Raw genomic sequence first — 21,193 nt, 5'->3', positions numbered from 1 at the left:
AGCACCGAAGTACTGTACTAATCGGAGAGCATGCAGAAGGCACACTCACCCCCATGGTGAGGGGCGCAACCACAACCCCCACGAAGCTCCCCAGGGGGCCACACCAACTGTCAGGCTGGATCGACAGATCCAGGGGCACCTGACACCCGCGGTACGGAAAACTTCCGCTCAGGCTCGAGACCGGAGCCTCTCCCAGTTCGACACACGTCCGGGCTGGTATCCCAAAACAAAACTAAGCAACGGCGATAACCGCAAGTGGCAAGGAAAAACCTGGCCACAAGCAGTGACAAATACACAAATCACAAACAATTAACATGCTGTCCTCACGGACTACACAAATGCACCAAAGGACGGCGGCATCAGACAACACAAACAATGAACAAAACTGCCCTCACGGACAGCCTACACTACATCCACAGGACGAGTGAAGCACATGAAGTGGAAACCACGAAACACACACGCAGGCAGCACGTACACCACCTACAACCGCTGATAACCGCAACAAGACCAGCACCGCCACCCGGTGCACCTAACCCACCACCACCACCCGGTGCAACCAACCAAACCCAACTGCAAGGGGTGCCATGTACGAGGACCACCTCCACTAAGTACCGTCCTTCTCCTAAATGCTTCACGAGCAAAACTACTTAAACAACTAAAGGTCCGATCGTCTTCAAGTGCCCTACTGAAATCCCACCCCTCCCCTCAATTCGATATACCCATACTTGCTAAATCTCTAATGTTATCATAGTAACAGCATTCCGTCAGTATATACTTCCAGTCCTCGGTCAACCCGCACACACATAAATCCGTCTGGGACAGGCCTGTTTTATGCAGAAAAGCATTGAGAGAGCCATGCCCCGTCAGTAAGAAACCAGTACTTAAGCCGAAGCGAAAGTCTGGCCGGTCCACTACGAACGTTGCGTCACGAATAAATTCGTACGTCACCCTCCCTTTGTCACTGTTAGTCCACCTTGTCCTCCACCTATCAACAACACAATCCCGAAGGAATGTGCCGTACTGCCTACTCTCCCCATCCACCAGATCAGAAGGCCTGAGCCAAACAGCACCTGCAACGCCTCTGTTGAAACAGTGCGACACACTGACAAGCACGCTAACATGACGACCCGTATACACGAAAGGAGCTTCCTCTGCCCGAAGACAGAATAGGCAGTTCTGTACCATATAGGTGCACCATAAGTTGCGCAGGTAACAAAAAGCCCACCATATATGATACGCACAGAACGCCTACTCAAGTCCCAATCAGTCCGCAAAACACGCCTGATGGTCCCATCGACCGTTGTCAGCTTCTCCTTCAACAGAGAAAGCGGACTGGGATTCGAATTTCAATGCCTATTTAAAATTATCAAAACGGGTCCACTTTTGAGGGTAGCCCCAAAACACATTTCTTCAAAATATAAACTTCTTCAAGATTATTTTTTGGAGGTCCACCGACAGGGCTTTATTTTAGAATTTTGATTTTTTATACCCTATACAATTATGTTGTCAGGGTATTATAGCTTCGTGCAGTTATGATCTTGTTTAGGATTGCCATTAGCACACTAGAGGGCGGTAATGTCGCGATAATGGATAAGGAAATTTGGTCGATCCCTTTATACATTATATATACTTTATAAGTTTTTACAAATCCCCCATACAAAGGTCAGACGTCAGGTTCGATATGTTTAAGATTCTATCCTAATTACAACCTGAGTGTTTGTAGTTTGACACTTCTTTTTTGCCCGGCAACAATCGATTTTATACATACATGGTGGAGGATAGAAAGTTCATCAGGTATGCTTAGTTATTTTCAGTATGATGAAAACTTGAGTCCATAAAACTTATAATCCAAATAATACGACTTACTTGATATATGGTATATTGGCGGGAACATGATATTTTGCACCAGGATCGAAATCTTTCTCCGAACGTAATACAGGTGGTTTAATACCGCCATATTTTTCTCTGCAAAGAAAAAAATATTTTTTTAAAAATTATTTTAAAGGGTCACCCATAAGGCGTGTTTTTTAAATTATTTTTAAGCGTCACCCATAAGGCGTGACTCACCGGATACTCACCTCAAATTCCAATAGTGACAGTTCATCATATGCTTATTAGCATTCCCACTGAAGACGTCATAACGCCAGTTATCCAAGGCCAAGGCATAGGGCATAAAGGCCACTTTATCTATGGCCATGGTAAAGAGATAATTAATATCGTAACTGCTCTCATCGACGGAACGCTGAAGTAACCCCAAAGTTTGGAAATGCCGAGGAGTGCTGACCGATAAGCCAATTGCATCGCCTACCGCTTGATGGAAGGCTGAAAAATACAACAAATATTATTTTTTTATTCTTCCTTCAAATCTTCCGAAAAACTTACCCGGATTGGCGCCATTCCGGAAAACCTTAGGCAAATGGCGATACTGCAAAAAGTACTGAATATGGGCCATTTCATGATGAACACTTATCAAACTCTTCTGATTGATGTCCGTGCAAAGTTTCACCCTGAAATCATGACGATTACAAAAATCCCATGCGGAGGGTTCACACAACACCCGCCGATCCAATGGCTGCTCTATCAACGAATTTTGATAAAATTCCGGTCCCACCGCCGACATATTTATCGAAGTGAAAAACTCTTCAGCCAGCTGAAACATTAATTGTGGCGTGTAACGCTGCTCTATCATTCGTGGTGTAACATCGATGAGCTTCTTTCCCGGATAGGGTATTACAATATCCAAAATATTCGACCATGACTGTCCAAACATATTACCCAAAATGTGTGAAGGTATCGGGGCAATACGATTAACACGTTCCGGTCCGTAATATTCACGCAAACGACGTCTCACATAGGCATGCAAAGCTTCGTAGAGCGGGCGGATTTGTTCCCAAACATTATCGACATCTTGACGGAAGTTGTTCGATTCATAGGCCAGATACCAATATTCTCCACCATTTGTGACATCTGAAAAGGGGAGAAGTTATCAATAATCATGTTACACTCTCACACCCACTCTCTCTCTCTCTCTCTATCTCGTCTTCCCTCCCTCTCTCTAATTTTTCTACTCACTATTAACATGCGCCACCTCATTCATAACATCCACCAGCTGCTCATAACCATCACGCATTTCTCGTCCAGCCTTACGATGATATTCCACCCAGGTGTGCTGCAACTCATCCCAATCCCGCGACTTCGACATAATCTCCTTCAAATCGGGTATGTAGCGCAAGTTGCATAAAAATGGCTGCTGGTAGGCACATATGGTGGCTCCATTATAAATGTAGAGCATTTCATTGATCAGGCGATTATACTGAAATATAGAGGACGAGAATTTATTTTTAAATTCAAATTGAAAGATTTTGTTCTACTCACCCTATCCAAAGATTCCAATGGCAAGGCATTCGGGCCCACTTCTGACTGCAACATTAGTTGGCGATATAGGCGACGATCGAATATCAGCTCCTTGTTGATTTGACGTGACTGCAACGCCACCAAGCGTTGAAATTCTACATAGCGTTGTTGGGCATTGAGCTGAAAAAGGAAACAAAATAAATTTGAAAATTTTTCGATTTACAATATTTTCAAAGACGTGGAGTTCATGAGTCTTCGAGAACTTATACCATGACTCCAGAACAGCAACAAAATGCTCATATGAAGTGGGAAAACTGGCGAGGTTTCATTTTTATACTTAGCAATTTCTTTAATACTCATACTTTTCTGATTGTTCATTTAGGTCTAGAGCGCAACCACAAAAATCGCCTAAACTAAATTTTGCACAGATATTCCTGTACAACCTCAAAAGCTTCAATTTTCAGACTCAAACATTTTTTGACAAGTAAAAAAGTGACAGTCGGTGTTGCCGACAGATATATACCCCCAGCCTATGGTTTGCGAAGGTCTTCGGACACACATGGAAGATGTCTAAGATAGGTTAGGTCACATTGTAATACTTAGTTCTTAAGGAGTACTTTTTATATTAATAAATTAGTGTGTAAATGCACAGCAAGAAAGTAACTCCGCGGACTATATGCTCGTCATCAAGATCAGATTCCTAGTTTTTCATTGGTCCTTCAAGCCGGATCAGTGACCGATAGTAAAGAAAGATATGCTGAAGAAGGAAATTCTGTCAGCTTGGTGAAAAATCCACAGAAAGAAAAAAAAATTGGAAAAATAAAATGCTGAGTCAAAAGGAGACTGCGGCAAGGAACAAGGCGGTGAATGCGAGACATCATTTCCGTAGCAGAGGAGAAGAAGGAGATGCAGTGGAAGTACGAGGCGGTACATTGCAAACCTTCAACATGCTGGGTCAAAAGGAGACTGCGGCAAGGAAGACATAGGTGACAGCGAGCCAAAACACCGAGCGGGTCTCAATTCTGGGCAAAAGGGCATCAGACAAAAGGGATGCGGCTATGGAGCCATATTCCCTGGAGGACGAATCGGCAGATAGCTCGGCACCGGCCGAAGAGGATAGAAGGCTTTCAAACTTTGTATAGTTTAAGATCCACACATTTGAAAGAAGTCTCAAGGAAATGAGATTAGAAATTAATATGGATTTGTTGGAGTGTTTGGTGGACGACTGGGACAAGCAAAGTGCAATTCTAGAAGGCGCTTGGCTTCATATTTGGATTTACTATCCGAAGAAAAGAGATATTCTGGAAAAAAGTAAAGAACTGAATAAACGATATGAAATAGCCACAGAGGAGCTATTTCAAAGGATGCGGAAGAGATTACAAGAAGATGTCAATCCGGAAAAAATGCCTGTGAAGTGTGAGCCGTCAGTTGATTATTATGGTGCGGAGATGAAGCAGGCGGACAATGATGATGAATTGACAAAACAAGATGATTGGGTTTGTATGCAAAGGCCGTTAATTATAGATGTACCGGTCATGAAGATTGCAGCTATAAATCCTGGTAAAGCGGCCGGGAAGTTTGAGCCTGTGGACAAAGATGACCAATCAAAAGAAGATTTTGTTGCCAATAATGTAGAAGGAATTGAGCAGACAAAAGCAAAGACTTTGGCCGCCATGGATAATGGCTTTATGAAGGCGATCAACTGTAGCGAGCAGCTGATGAAAGACGTGGCCGGTGGGAAGCTGAAGAAGAGAATGGCCGATGGTCCAGCCTTAAAGATGAGGCGAGAGGTCGAAAATTCCGAGATGCTGATGAAGAATATAGCCAATGGTTCAGGCTGGAAGAAGAAGCCGGCAGACAAACGTGGAGGAACCATTAGGAGAAGCTGGTTGGAGAGATGCCGGTGGTACCTAGATGCGATCACATAGCTGTTTTCAAATTTCTTTATATATATATTTTCGTCCGATTTAATATAAATTGTGTACTAAAGACCTAAAGTTTGGCCGACCGGCACACAATTTCGTACAATGTACTGTAGTTACTATAACTACTAACAACCTTTTTTATATATTTGTTCGCTCATGACAAGTGTATTTACAGAATTTTGTTGTTGTTCTGCATGTTCATTGGAATTTTCGTGCTTTGAGATGGAAATCTCTCCCTACCATATCTCGTGTGTAAAGTTTCGAAAAAATCGGGTTAGATTTAAGTTCGTTCAATTTTATGTCAATATGTAGAATATACCCTATGTGGTGAAGGGTATCATATAGTCGGCCCAGTCCGACATTACTACTTTCCTTACTGGTTTTAGTACTAGAGATGGGTAACCTCGTTGCTGAAGCGTATCGATCTGCTTCGGTTCGTTCCGCTAAAAGACATATAATATAATTAAAAACTATCCTTTATCCTTAAAAGAAAATACCTGAAGCTGCGTGACGAAGAAATCCTATACGACGAATATTACCGTCTGATGTACTAACATCGGAGGTACCAAAATATTGACGTTATATATATATGGTATATAGTGTAGAGTTGTTCAATTTCGTTCCTAAAGTTGTTCGATCTTATTCGATTCATTTAGTCACATAGTTCCTTTTAGTTCCATCATTCATTGGTATATACGCCAATTAATGCACTCAGTGGACGAGATGGTCTAAATGAACGATTGAATAACAAGGAGCTAGGCAGACGAGAGCAAAAAAGTAATGACCGAAGCAAAAGGAACTAGATGAACAAAAGAAGCGGACCTAGTACCGATCGCTCCTTTTCCGGAATAGTTTGAACTAGAACAACCCTACATTTTAGGTGAGATAAATATGCTGTGTCTTCGATTAGTCTAAGTTAGACAAGTTTAAGTAGTTCTTAATTAATATGTTTTAAAAAAATATATAATTGAAATATCGATCGAATAATTTTAATTTCATTAGAGCAATGAAACTCATAATATTGAGTTTCTCTATTTTAATTTGACCTTCAGGCTCTCTATTGGTCTAGAAACTATCGCATAATTGTCACGAAATATTTATCAACATCGGGATTTAGCTAGTCAGAAAGTTTAATAGGCAAATGCCTGAAGAATCACATGGTCTATTCGGTTTCAAAAATATCCTGAAGCGTAGAATTTTTAAACTAAGACTAGGTGGAGTCTATTCCGATATATGTCTCAGACTCCAAGTATTTTGTAAAAGGTTTTCCGCTTGAATTACAATTTTTATTTTATTTTTTATTAAAAAAGGGTGTGATCGCAATATCTATGCATGTCTCATTCATGATGAGTTGTGCGGTTATATTACTCATACATAATTAATAATTAATTACAGATTTGAAATAGGAAATGTAAAGCATTCATCATTCCGCAGGTTAGTAAAAGTTATCAAATGAAATCTAATACATTTTGAATTTCAATATTTTTTTGTTCGCTTCTATGATTCATTTGCGTGTTGCAGGCAAATCACAAAAGCGTTTTTACAATTTCTCATAAAAATACAACAACAACAAAAATTAAATACGAAAATTAGTAAAAGTCTCATGTAATCTGCAGCCTGTTAAGAATCTTGACAAAAAAAAAACTAAATTGAAAATTCTCAGGTCTCAAGGTTAGGTTTAATCAAAGGGTAAAGCAGTTGTTGTGGCGGGTTGGAGAATTTAGGTATTGTTGAAAATATTTTGTTGGTTTTCAGAATTTATTTTTTATGGTATTCCAATGTCAAGAAATTATCGAGGTAGATTGGTTTGCGTGAGTGTGTGGGGAGTCACAAAGAAAAATCATTGGTGTGACCTTGGAGAAAATTTTTAACATGGCAACGAACTAAATAACGAGTCTGAAACCTACCATAAGCCGTGGATTTTTTTAAAGAATAATTTGCAGGGCTTCTATAAGGCGTGGATTTTTTAAAGAATATTTTTCAGAGGCCGACCTAAGGCGTGGATTTTTTGAAGAATATTTTTTAGAGGCCGACCTAAGGCGTGATTTTTTAAAGAATATTTTTTAGAGGCCGACCTAAGGCGTGGATTTTTTAAAGAATATTTTTCGAGATTTTTTAAAGAATATTTTTTAGAGGCCGACCTAAGGCGTGGATTTTTTAAAGAATATTTTTCGAGAGGCCAACCTAAGGCCAGGCCACAACAAGGCGTGGATTTTTTAAGGAATATTTTTTAGAGGCCGACCTAAGGCGTGGATTTTTTAAAGAATATTTTTTAGAGGCCGACCTAAGGCGTGGATTTTTTAAAGAATATTTTTTAGAGGCCACCACAAGGCATGGATTTTTTACAGAATATTTTTAGAGGCCACCACAAGGCATGGATTTTTTACAGAATATTTTTTAGAGGCCACCACAAGGCGTGGATTTTTTAAAGAATATTTTTTAGAGGCCACCACAAGGCGTGGATTTTTTAAAGAATATTTTTTAGAGGCCACCACAAGGCGTGGATTTTTTAAAGAATATTTTTCGAGAGGCCAACCTAAGGCGTGGATTTTTTAAAGAATATTTTTTAGAGGCCAACCTAAGGCGTGGATTTTTTAAAGAATATTTTTTAGAGGCCAACCTAAGGCGTGGATTTTTTAAAGAATATTTTTTAGAGGCAGACCTAAGGCGTGGATTTTTTAGAGGGCTTCTGAAGCCTCTGATTTTTAAAGACTGTTTTTCGGGGGCTTCTGTAAGCCTCTGATTTTTAAAGACTGTTTTTCCGGGGCTTCTGTAAGCCTCTGATTTTTAAAGACTGTTTTCCGGGGCTTCTGTAAGCCTCTGATTTTTAAAGACTGTTTTTCCGGGGCTTCTGTAAGCCTCTGATTTTTAAAGACTATTTTTCCAGAGCTTCTGTAAGCCTCAGATTTTTAAAGAGTATTTTTTCAGGGCTTCTGTTACCCTCTGATTTTTAAAGATTATTTTTCCAGAGCTTCTGTAAGCCTCATATTTTTTAAAGCCTGTTTTTTCCGGGGCTTCAGTAAGTCTCAGATTTTTAAAGAGTATTTCTTCAGAGCTTCTGTAAGCTTCTGATTTTTAAAGACTGTTTTTCCGGGGCTTCTGTAAGCCTCAGATTTTTAAAGAGTATTTTTTCAGGGCTTCTGTAAGCCTCTTATTTTTAAAGACTGTTTTCCGGGACTTCTGTAAGCCTCTGATTTTTAAAGACTGTTTTCCGGGGCTTCTGTAAGCCTCTGATTTTTAAAGACTGTTTTCCGGGGCTTCTTAAGCCTATGATTTTTTAAAGACTATTTTTCCGGAACTTCTGTAAGCGTCTAATTTTTAAAGAATATTTTTCAGGGCTTCTGTAAGCCACTGATTTTTAATGACTATTTCAAAGAATATTTCCCCTTAACTTACCGCCTCCGTCTGCGTAAATTCATTTACGTTCGTCTCGAAATTCCACTGGGCCGCCACATTGGCGGTACACTCTTGCGATCCCTGCTGATCCGTTTCAACCAATAAATTCCTTAACCGCTCCAATTCGATTTGATAACGGCGATCACTTTGAAATCGCTGACGTTGATCGAAGAATTGTTGATTTAAATTGAAACGATCCTGATTCGGATCATAGGGATTTTGAAAGCGATTAGGGTCCTCCGGAAAACGATTATTTGGATTATTCGGATTATAGGTGGTCACAGGTGGATTAAAAGCTGTAGGGGTGGATGGATTGTTGTACGAGGGTGGGGTAACCGGATTGTAGCTCGGCGTCGTCGAGGGATTATTGAAAATACTGGGTGGCTGGGGTGTGACACCAAGTCCACCCAAATTTCCATTATTGTTGTAGTTGTTGTTATTGTTGGCATAATTATAACGATTATTTTGTTGTTGCTGCTGCTGTTGTTGTTGTTGCAGCTGATTGGCCAAATTCAGGGCATTCTGACCATAGCGATCGTTGTAGGTTTGATGATTCAGAAGGTTGTTATCATAATTCCGATTACCATAACGATCATTTTGCAGAGTTTGGGTATTGTAGACATTTTTATCGCTAAACGGTGAATCCGAGGGGAAGGTGAAATTCGAACGATAATTGAAACCGTAACGCATTCGCTCATCATAGGTTTGACCATTCTGGAAGTGTGATTTTGGTTTTAATTTTTTTCTGGAAGACAAATTGTGGGGAGAGAAGGCTGGCTTACCCTAAAATCATCCGAGCCATCATCATTATTGCCATCATCCGCATATGGTGGACCGAATCGTTGATCTCGATCTAAATCACCCAAGGCCTGGGCGGGAGTTGTGGATACGGTGTAGCCATTGTAGAATATCTCTGGCCTTGGGGTGGGTAAGGGTGGCAGATCCAGTTGAGCATGGGCTATGGCATATACCGGACACGACAGAGTACATATGAGGCCCACAAAAAATTTCAGATATTTGGGGAACATTTTAAACTAACTAGAAAAAATGTGGAAGGAGAAAAAAAATAATTTTTAAAAATATTTTCAAGGGTATCTGAGACATAGATTTATTAAAAAATAATTTTTGGGGACCATCTACAAGGTGTGGATTTATTAAGAAATATATTTTTGGGTGGCGTAGGGGATGATAGCTACCAAGCAACGGCTCTAATGGGCTTTAACATGGCGAGGTCCTGGCTTATCTTTCATCTCAATTTTGGACACTGACCTCCCCGCGGTGCCACCTGGGTTAGCTATTTTCATCACCCGATGAAATAGTGAATATATGCCGCGAGTTCACCCATAAGAACTATAAAAACATGGGTTGAGGCGTCGGGTTAGTTGCCCACACTCGGAAAACCGACCCTACTATGAAAAAGCAAAGAAAGCGGAAACCAAACCCGCCTAATGTTGACTACCCCCGCAAACGTATAAAGGACCACGATCTGCGAATCTGCACATGGAATGTGCGCACCTTGTACAGAACAAGCGCAGTGTTCGCTTTGGCGGATGTACTCAAGAAGTACAGTAAGCCGATATTATTGCCTTACAGGAAATGCGATGGAAAGTGACTGGCGTAAGTAAATCAGATGATTACGCCCTGTATTATAGCTGTCATGAAACGAGACGTGAATTTGGCTGCGGATTTATGGTTAACAGGAGAATAAAATACCTCGTCTCCAGATGCACTCCAGTAGATGAGCGAATTTCTATAATCCATATAAAAGCGAAGTTCTTCTACAACAGTTTCATATGCGCCCATGTTCCGACCGAAGATAAAGATGACCAGACCAAAGACATATTTTACGAGTGCCTAGAAACAGCATATGATCGTTGCCCTGGCCATGACATTAAAAATTCTGCTAGGAGATTTTAATGCAAAAATCGGAAGGGAAAATATATATGGCCCCACCGTAGGAAAATTCAGCCTCCATGAAGAAACATCCAACAACGGCATGAGGTTGATTGACTTCGCGGCAGCAAAAAAACATGGTAGTTAGCAGCACCAGATTCAAGCATATCGATATACACAAGGCCACTTGGATTTCTCCCGATCGAACAACGAGAAATCAAATCGATCATGTTGTGATAGACGGAAGACATTCATCCAGTGTTTTAGACGTCCGTTCGATCCGAGGAGCGAATATCCATTCGGACCATTACCTTGAGCCAGCCGAGGTAAGCACCCGCCTTAATGTAGCAGCAAAATTGCGATCTAATGTAACACGAAAATTCGAAGTCGAAAAGCTGCAACAACAGAAAGCAGAAGCCTACTCCGCTCAACTTACCCCACTGCTTGACGAAAGCACCCCTTGTCCCGATAATAATATAGAAGCACAATGGCAGAGAATTGTCCACTCCCTACAAACTACAGCAAAAGCAACACCTGGGTACCACAGACCACCACCACGAAATCGATGGAGTGTCATAATGCTACTGATATGAAAAACGCAGCGTATAGGGCAACCCTGCGGACAGTAGCAACGCGCAATATGATTGAATATTATCGGGAGAAAACGAGAGAGGAGAAACGTATTTTCAGAAAAAAGAAGAAAGAACAAGAAAAACGTGAGCGTGAGCAAATCGAGATATAAAGGAGTCAGAATGAAGTCCGAAAATTCTACCAACTGGTAAAGCACCAAACCGATGGCTTTGGTGCAGGCACATCCTCCTGTAGAGATGAAGAAGGAAACCCGGTAACAGATACAGACAGCGTGCTGAGGATCTGGAAGGAGCATTTTGAAAAACTTCTGGTATCAAATAGTAGCGGTGAAGAGGATACCTCAGAACCAATAAGAGATGACGGTATAGAGTGGTATACCACCTAGCCAAGATGAAGTCAGAATAGCAATCAATCGGCTCAAGAACAATAAAGCAGCAGGAGCCGATGGATTACAAGCCGAACTATTCAAAACTGGTGGTCAGATGCTGTTAAGGAGCATGTACCAGCTGAATAGTACAATTTGGCTAGAGCAATGCATGCCCAATGATTAGAACCTCAGCATCCTGTGTCCCGTGTACAAAAAGGAGACAAGACGATATGTGCCAACTATAGAGGAATAAGTCTCCTTCCCATCGCATATAAAGTGCTATCCAGTGTGCTGTGTGAACGATTGAAGCCAATGGTCAATGACATTAATGGACCATGCCAATGCGGCTTCAGACCTGGCAAATCCACCATTGACGAGATTTTCACTCTGCGCCAAATCCTATTCGTCGATTATAATTCGTCCACCTATTCGTCGACTATAAAGCCGCATTCGACAGTCCTATCCTCTCAGAGGTGTATAAAGCCATGTCTGCGTTTGGCATTCCTGCAAAATTAATTCAGCTATGCAGGATAACTTTAACAGGCACAAGATCAGCAGTTAAAATCGGAAAGGACCTCTCGGAGCCCCTTAATACCGAACGAGAATTCAGACAGGGTGATAGTTTGTCGAGTGACCTTTTTAACATCCTGCTGGAAAAGGTGCACAGAAATGGCACTCTGTACACCAAACAACACATGTTACTCGCCTATGCCGATCACATCGACATAATGGGTCGAACATTGAGAGCGGTAACAGACACCTTTGAACAAATTGAGAAGGAGTCTGCCAAAGTGGGTCTGGCAGTAAACGGCGAGAAGCTGATGGTATCAACGTGCAAGACGTCCAGTAGACTCGGACCAACTGTGAAACTTGAGAACTACAGCTTCGAGGTAGTCAAAGATTTTATATACCTTTTATATACCGCAATAAATAAAACGAATGACATCAGTTTTGAAATTCGGAGAAGGATAGTGATGGCCAACCGATACTGAGCAAACAACTCAAAAGAAAGGCCACCTCCCGCCAGACCAATCTCACACTCTACAAGACGCTGATACTACCCGTGCTGTTATATGGATCTGAAGCATGGGTACTTGCGCAAGCAGATGAGGCAGTTCTTGAAGTGTTTGAGAGAAAAATTCTCCAAAAGATCTATGGACCGATCTGCGTTGACGGTACCAGCTAGTACCAGCTATTCTCGGACATCGACATTGTTAGACGTATTGAGCTGCAGCGACTACGTTGGCTAGATCATGTTGTGAGAATGGATGAAGATGCCCCAGCCTAGAAGGCATATAAAAGCGAGCCAGCTGATGGTTCACACAGAAGGGGAAGGCCACGAATAAGATGGAAAGACCAAGGGGAAGACAACATTGCCGTATATGGTCTTTCAAATTGGAAAAAAATTGGAAAAAAAAAATCTTTTTTAAGCTCGGCTTATGGAACGAAAGTTCTGTCACAAGCCAGCTAAGTAAGTAATTATTTTTTTTCGGGACCATCCACAAGGCGTGGATTTATTAAAAACATTTTTTTTTTTAATTTTCTCTCCCAAAATTTTCCACTTTGTTATTTTCCTTTGTCTTCAAATTCCAAACCGAAAATTGACAGCTGTGAATATAACCATAAAAACCAGCAACGACACGAAACAATCAATGTATTCCCAAAAACTTCACAAAAAAAGCCCATAAAAAAGTCACACAACTCAAATGAATAGCCGGCTGGCTGGCGGGCTGCCTGCCTGCCTGGCTTTGGTTCTGCCTTGTCTGTTTAACCCACCATTAGTGGACGGCAATGCAGTTATAACCTTCATAGTTGGTTAAATAAACATGTCAATTTCACAGCTACTTAGAAAATGTAAACAATTTTTTTCGATTTGGTTCCGAAACAAGGGATTTGATTGTTTTCTTGTGGATGGAAGAAAGAATAAACAAGGAATTGTGATCGACAAAAGTGAGAAAATAATGGGTCACATATTTGAAGAATGACTAACAAATACTTTCATCGAAAGAAATTTGAAAAAAAAATCAAAAATATTTTTTTAAGCCAGTGAGCGGAGCAGTATAGTCGGACGGGGCCGACCATACGATACCCTACACAACTTCCACGAAAATCTAACATTGTGTGGTTCTATATTCTGAGCTTGGGCAATATTTCACAATATTTTCACCCTCTTGACCGACTAGAGGTCAACAAATATTACAAATATTCACGGTACAGCCCTTCTAATTACTTGACCAGATTCCCTACAGCGTGGGTTGTGTTACGATGTTCGGCTTTCAATTGGGCATGTAGATCGACTCAAAAAAAAACACAAAAGATTCAGTTTTCGGGCCACTTCATCCCAATATCATTATCTGATTATCAGCGAAAATTATAGGCATTGTCCTTGACCATGCCTGGATCCTTATGGGAAAATTTCAAAGCGATCAGCGTAAATATTTCCGTCCTCTAGTGTGGTGTAATGGATTGCTAAATAATATATGAATACGTAAGCACCTGTGAATATTTAAGTCTAACTCCCACATCCTAGTACACACGACAATAAAATTGATATCAATTTAAAGGTCAACCACTCCTCACGGATATACTATCAACATCTCGGGTCTATGTCCTTCAGGAGTAAATATATATGCCATAGAACACAAATTTTGTCATTTTACACACAAAATTATGAACCCATTTGACAAGCTAAATATTGACCCATCTTTATCAAAACAGACATGCTTATTTTCCGGCCAGATCCCCTTCTCCATGCAAAAAATCGCGGCGTTTGGGCCATAATTGCGACCTCTGGAGCGACCAGAAAAACCGACAAAAATAAAGTTTTTGGTCCATTTCCTCCCCTAAATATTAACCGATCTTTTCCAAAAACAATAGGGGTCTTCATTGGCCAGAACCCATCCTACATGCAAAATTTCGTGAAGATTGGTTCATAACTGTGGCCTGTATCGTGTTTACAAATTATAATGGACAGACGGACGGACAAACATGTCTAGATTGATTCAGCTAGTCGAGATATGACAATTGGTATACTTAAAGGTGGGTCTAAAACCAGTATAACATAAACCGATTTTTAAGAAATTGTACACAAATATTGTACACAAAATATATATGGGATCTAACCCGATTTCCAAAAAATTCTACACACATCATTCTACACTCAATTCAGTACGCTATGCCAAATTTCCTGCAAATCGGAAGATATATAGGGACTTTGGTCCACCATTTACCATAAATCGTACGAAAATATATATGGGAGCTATATCTAAATCTGGACCGATTTTCATGAAATTTAACATACATCATTCTTGACTCAATTCAGTAAACTGTGCAAATTTCGTGCAAATCGAAAGATATATAGGGACTTTGGTGCACCATTTACATTAAATCGGACGAAAATATATATGGGAGCTATATCTAAATCTGAACCGATTTTCAAGAAATTTTACACACATCATTCTAGACTCAATCCAGTACGCTATGCCAAATTTCGTGCAAATCAGAAGATATATAGGGGCATTGGTGAACCATTTACATTAAATCGGAAGAAAATATATATGGGAGATATATTTGAAACGATTTTCACGAAACTTAGCACACATCATTATAGACTCAATCCAGTACGCTATGCCAAATTTCGTGCAAATCGAAAGATATATAGGGACTTTGGTGCACCATTTACATTAAATCGGACGAAAATATATATATGAGCTATATGTAAATCTGAACCGATTTTCTCGAAACTTAACACACATCATTCTAGACTCAATTCAGTACGCTCTGCCAAATTTCGTGCGAATCGAAAGATATATAGGGATATATCTAAACCTGAACCGATTTTTCCAAATTTCAATAGGGTTCGTCCTTGGGCCAAATAGGTGAGCTGTGCCAAAGTTCATCCAATTCGAATAAAAAATGCGACCTGTACTTTGTTTACAATTTAACATGGACAGACAGACAGACGGACGGACGGACATGCATAAATTGCCTCTGAAAGTTATTCTATGCATATTCTCAAAGGGAACCATGGGTCTATCTCGTTTCCTTTTGCACGTTACGAACATATGCACAAAGACATGATACACTGTACCACAGTGTGGTGAAGGGTATAAAAACCACGCCTATGGAGGAGGAAGCCCAAAAATATTTTTTAAAAAACCACGCCTATGGATAGTCTTTTAAAAAATATTTTTAAAAAACCACGCCTATGGATAGTCTTTTAAAAAATATTTTTAAAAAACCACGCCTATGGAGGAGGAAGCCCAAAAATATTTTTAAAAAATCCACGCCTATGGAGGAGGAAGAATCCCAAAAATATTTTTTAAAAAATCCACGCCTATGGAGGAGGAGGAATCCCAAAAATATTTTTTAAAAAATCCACGCCTATAAAGGAGGAAGCCCAAAAATATTTTTTAAAAAATCCACGCCTATGGAGAAGTGGATGTCCAAAATGTCAGAGCCTACGCTCTGAAATATTTTTTAAAAAAATCCACGCCTACGCTCTGAAATATTTTTTAAAACAATCCACGCCTATGGAGGAGGACGCTCTGAAATATTTTTTAAACAATCCACGCCTATGGGGGAGGAAGCCCAAAAATATTTTTTTTAAAAAATCCACGCCTATGGAGGAGTGGATGCCCAAAAATATTTTTTAAAAAATCCACGCCTTGTAAATTGGTTAATTCACTTTCTGGTATTTTTTAACATTTAAAATACTTTTATTTTTTTAGATTTTTTTTATATTTTTTAAATTAATTTTTAATTTTTTTAACACTTAAAAATATCACCTACACTCTATTTTTTGTTTCAATTTTTTATTTCAATATTTTATTTTCTTATTTCAAGTTCAAGTTTATTATTTTTTCTAACCGTGCAGTGGAACAAATATCTCACGATTTCCACTGGCAACACACACACAAACACCCGAACATACAACTCGAAAATAAAAATTTTAATCACAACAATAATTTATTTCTCTAACCGAAGGCTATCCTTGCGAATATCCTCTCCACGATTATAACCGCGCCCGATATTCGAAAATCCGTAACCCGTGTTGTGACACGTCTAAAACGCTACTAGTTGCAAGTTGTGATTTTTTTTCTATAAAGAATTGAATTGAGTTTTGTTTTTACGCTTTGTATGCCGGCTAGAGAGCTAGAAGTACTGTGAAAAGTGAAAAAAAAAACAAATTAACAACAACAAAAACAAAAGTGAAAAAAAAAACAAAAAATTCACACAAAAGCACAACAACAATGAAATTCAAATTTGTAACGTCTATCTACATATGTTGACGTTTTGGTGGAAGCAACACAACAACAATGGAAGTCAAGTCAAGACGCTGAGGGACGACGTAACAGATGAGTGAACAAACCCGCAGTCTAGCTATCTATCATGCACATTCACATACATACTCGTAGATGATATGAAATTAACAATTAGTGACTTAACTTTTGGTTGGGGAGTCATTCTAGTGAGTGTGAGGCAGGTAAGACATATTTATACAAAATAATATTTATTACAGGCAAAACATATTGGTGCATGCATGGGTTATTAGGGTGGAGAGTGAATCAAATATAAAAAAATTAAAAATATCGTTTTTAAAAAATCTACAACGTATGATCTACCCTTAAAAATAATTTTCAAAAATCTACGCCTTATGATTTACTTACTTAGCTGGCTTGTGACAGAACACTCGTTCCATAAGCCGAGCTTAGAAAAGATTTCCAGGCTCGTCGGTCTTTTGCGCAGTTTTTCCAGTTTGAGAGATCATATTCGGCAATGATGTCTTCGAATTGATCTTTCCATCTTATTCGCGGCCTTCCCCTTCTGCATGAACCATCAGCTGGTTCGCTTTTATATGCCTTTTGGGCTAGGGCATCTTCATCCATTCTCACAACATGACCTAGCCAACGTAGTCGCTGCAGCTCAATACGTCTAACAATGTCGATGTCCGAGAATAGCTGGGCCAACTAATGGTTCATTCGACGGCGATATTCACCGTCAACGCAGATCGGCCCATAGATCTTTCGGAGAATTTTACTCTCAAACACTCCAAGAGCTGCCTCATCTGCTTGCGTAAGTACCCATGCTTCAGATCCATATAACAGCAGGGGTAGTATCAGCGACTTGTAGAGTGTGAGTTTGGTCTGGCGGGAGGTGGCCTTGCTTTTGAGTTGCTTACTCAGACCATAGAAGCATCTGTTGGCCATCACAATCCTTCTCCGAATTTCAAAACTGATGTCATTTGTTTTATTTTTGGCGGTACCAAGGTATATAAAATCTTTGACTACCTCGAAGCTGTAGGTCTCTAGTTCCACATTTGGTCCGAGTCTACAGGACGTCTTGCGCGTTAATAACATCAGCTTGGTCTTCTCCCCGTTTACAGCCAGACTCGCTTTAGCAGACTCCTTCTCAATTTGTTCAAAGGTGGCTGTTACGTCTTTCAGTGTTCGACCCATTATGTCGATGTCATCGGCTTAAGCGAATAACATGTCTTGTTTGGTGCACAGAGTGACATTTCTGTTCACTTTTGCCTCTCGTATGACCTTTTCTAGCAGAATGTTAAAAAGATCACACGACAAACTGTCACCTTGTCTGAATCCTCGTTCGGTATTAAAGGCTCCGAGAGGTCCTTTCCGACTTTAACTGCTGATCTTGTGCCAGTTAAAGTTATCCTGCATAGCCGTATTAATTTTGCAGGAATTCCAAACGCAGACATGGCTTTAAACACCTCTGAACGAATAGGGCTGTCGAATGTGGCTTTATAGTCGACGAATAGGTGGTATGGGTCGATGTGCTCTTCGTGGGTCTTTTCCAGGATTTGGTGCAGAGTGAAAACCTGGTCAATGGTGGATTTGCCAGGTCTGAAGCCGCATTGGTATGGTCCAATAATGTCATTGACCATTGGCTTCAGTCGTTCACACAGCACACAGGATAGCACTTTATATGCGATGGGAAGGATACTTATTCCTCTATAGTTGGCACATATCGTCTTGTCTACTTTTTTTGTACACGGGACACAGTATGCTGAGGTTCCAATCATTGGGCATGCATTCCTCTAGCCAAATTGTACTAATCAGCTGGTGCATGCTCCTGACCAGCATCTGACCACCAGTCTTGAATAGTTCGGCTGGTAACCCATCGACTCCTGCTGTTCTTGAGCCGATTAATTGATTTTATGACCTCATTTTGGTGTATACCACACCCTATACCGTCATCTATTATTGGTTCTGGGGTATCCTCTTCACCGCTACTATTTAATACCAGAAGTTTTTCAAAATGCTCCTTCCAGATCCTCAGCACGCTGTCTGTATCTGTCACCAGGTTTCCTTCTTCATCTCTACAGGAGAATGTGCCAGCGCCAAAGCCTTCGGTTTGGTGTTTTACTCGTTGGTAAGATTTCCGGACTTCATTCTGACTCCTGTAGATCTCGATTTGCTCACGTTTTTCTTGTTCTTTCTTCTTTTTTCTGAAAATACGACATCTCCTCTCTCCTTTTCTCGCGATAATTCTCCATCACGTTACGTGTTGCTACTGTCTGCAGGGTTAACCTATACGCTGCGTTTTTCACATCAGTAGCATTACGATACTCCTGATCGTACCATGGGTTTCTTGGTGGTGGTTTTTGGTACCCAAGTGTTCCTTTTGCTGCTATTTGTAGAGAGTGGTCAATTCTTTCCCATTGTGTTTCTATACCAGGCATTCTCGGCATCGGGACAAGAAGTGCTTTCTTCAAGCAGATGGGTAATTTGAGCGGAGTCGACGTCGAGTTTCCGTGTTGTGTTAGATCGCACCTTTGTTGCTACATTAAGACAGGTTCGTACCTTGGCTGCCACAAGGTAATGGTCCGAATCGATATTCGCTCCTCGAATCGATCGGACGTCTAAAACACTGGATGAATGCATTCCATCCATCACAACATGATCAATTTCTCGTTGCTTGATCAGGAGAGATCCAGATGGCCTTGTGTATATCGAGATGCTTGAATCTGGTGCTGCTAACTACTACGCTTTTTGCTGCCGCGAAGTCAATCAGCCTCATGCCGTTGTCGGATGTTTCTTCATGAAGGCTGAATTTTCCGACGACAAAAATATTTTCACTTCCGATTTTTGCATTAAAATCTCCTGGCAGAATGTTAATGTCATGGCCAGGGTAACGATAATATGCTGTTTCTAAGCGCTCGTAAAATATGTCTTTGGTCTGTTCATCTTTATCTTCGGTCGTGGCATGGGATCAAATGGGACTGATGTAGAAGAACTTCGCTTTTAAACTGATTATAACAATTCGCTCATCTACTGGAGCGAATCTGGAGACGAGGTCTTTTATTCTCCTGTTAACCATAAATCCGCAGCCAAATTCACGTCTCTTTTCATGGCAGCTATAATACAGGGCGTTATCATGTGATTTACTTATGCCAGTCCCTTTCCATTGCATTTCCTGTAACGCAATAATATCGGCTTTGTACTTCTTATGTTTAACCCTTAAAAATAATTTTTAAAAAATCCACGCCTTATGGTTGACCCTTAAAAAAATAAAAAATATTTCCCCTTCCCCCATTGTTTTTATACCCTCCACCATAGTATGGAGGGTATATTAATTTTGTCATTCCGTTTGTAACTCATCGAAATATTCATTTCCGGCCCTATAAAGTATATATATTCTTGATCAGGGTAAAATTCTAAGCCATGTCCGTCCGTCTGTCCGTCCGTCCGTCTGTTGTAATCACGCTATCTTCTGAAGGAATTGAGATAGGATGCTGAAATTTTGCACGGGGTTGTCTTTTGTCTGCAGGCAGGTCAAGTTCGAAGATGGGATATATCGGTCCACGTTTAGACATAGCTCCCATATAACAATACCCCCCAATTTTCGGTATTTTGGGGTTCTTCAGCACGTTTTTCAGCCGAATTCGCTGAAATTTAGTACATTGGGTTCTTATTGGATACTAAATGTCCCCACAAAAAATTATAAATATAGGTCCACTTTTTCTGGTAGCCCCCATATAACGGTACCTCCTAATTTTCAGTATTTTGGGGGTTTTGATCGTATTTTTCCACCGAATTGGCTGTAATTTATTATTTCGAGTTCTTAACAGGTACCAAATCTCTCTACAAAAAATTATGTATATAGGTCCATTTTTTCGGTTAGCCCCCATATAAGGGTACCCCCCAATTTTCGGTATTTTGGGGTTCTTGAGCCGAATTCGCTGAAATTTGCTACATTGGGTTCTTATTGGGTCCCAAATGTCTCCACAAAAAATTATAAATATAGGTCCACTTTTTCTGGTAGCCCCATATAACGGTACCTCCCAATTTTCAGTATTTGGGGGTTTTGATCGTATTTTCCGCCGAATTATCTGTAATTTAGTATTTTGAGTTTTTAATAGGTACCAAATCTCTACACAAAAAAATTATGAATATATGTCCATTTTTCGGATAGTCCCCATATAAGGGTACCCCCAATTTTCGGTATTTTGGGGTTCTTGAGCGCGTTTTTCAACCAAATTTGCTTCAATTTGGTATTTTGTAGTCGTATATGGTAAAATTTATCAATATTCGCCCCCTTTTTGGGGTAGTCCTCATATAACCCTTTTTTTATATTAAAATAGTTATCTGATTTGTTCCGCGTTTTGAGTTTGGTTCTAAGACTCTGTTGTAATCATTTCACCTGC

At 40.2% G+C, this 21,193-nt stretch overlaps 1 protein-coding gene across 1 annotated transcript; it reads right to left on the bottom strand.

The window, feature by feature from the left end:
* Positions 1-1,855: 1,855 nt before the first annotated feature.
* On the bottom strand, positions 1,856-9,703 carry LOC133337314 (angiotensin-converting enzyme-like). Its single transcript, XM_061545549.1, has 7 exons — positions 9,458-9,703; positions 8,676-9,389; positions 3,376-3,534; positions 3,073-3,313; positions 2,383-2,967; positions 2,079-2,322; positions 1,856-1,965 (listed from the first exon to the last, which is right to left on the bottom strand). The coding sequence occupies exons 1-7, from the start codon at positions 9,701-9,703 to the stop codon at positions 1,863-1,865; spliced, it is 2,292 nt and encodes a 763-aa protein (XP_061401533.1). The 3' UTR covers positions 1,856-1,862.
* Between the last annotated feature and the right edge of the window lie 11,490 nt (positions 9,704-21,193).

Source organism: Musca vetustissima, unplaced genomic scaffold, assembly GCF_032173495.1.
Source record: "Musca vetustissima isolate MV318-11 ecotype Yass unplaced genomic scaffold, APGP_CSIRO_Mvet_v1 utg29001, whole genome shotgun sequence".
In the NCBI taxonomy this organism is placed as follows: Eukaryota; Metazoa; Arthropoda; class Insecta; order Diptera; family Muscidae; genus Musca; species Musca vetustissima.
Note: the sequence above shows the minus strand (reverse complement) of the source record. Positions and strands in the feature narration are given on the sequence as shown.

Coding starts and splice junctions, on each gene's coding strand:
- LOC133337314 (XM_061545549.1), bottom strand. CDS start 9,703: ATGTTCCCCAAATATCTGAAATTTTTTGTGGGCCTCATATGTACTCTG. Junction 9,390..9,457: donor ATGGCTCGGATGATTTTAGG/GTAAGCCAGCCT, acceptor TCACACTTCCAG/AATGGTCAAACCTATGATGA. Junction 1,966..2,078: donor TGTCACTATTGGAATTTGAG/GTGAGTATCCGG, acceptor TTTTCTTTGCAG/AGAAAAATATGGCGGTATTA.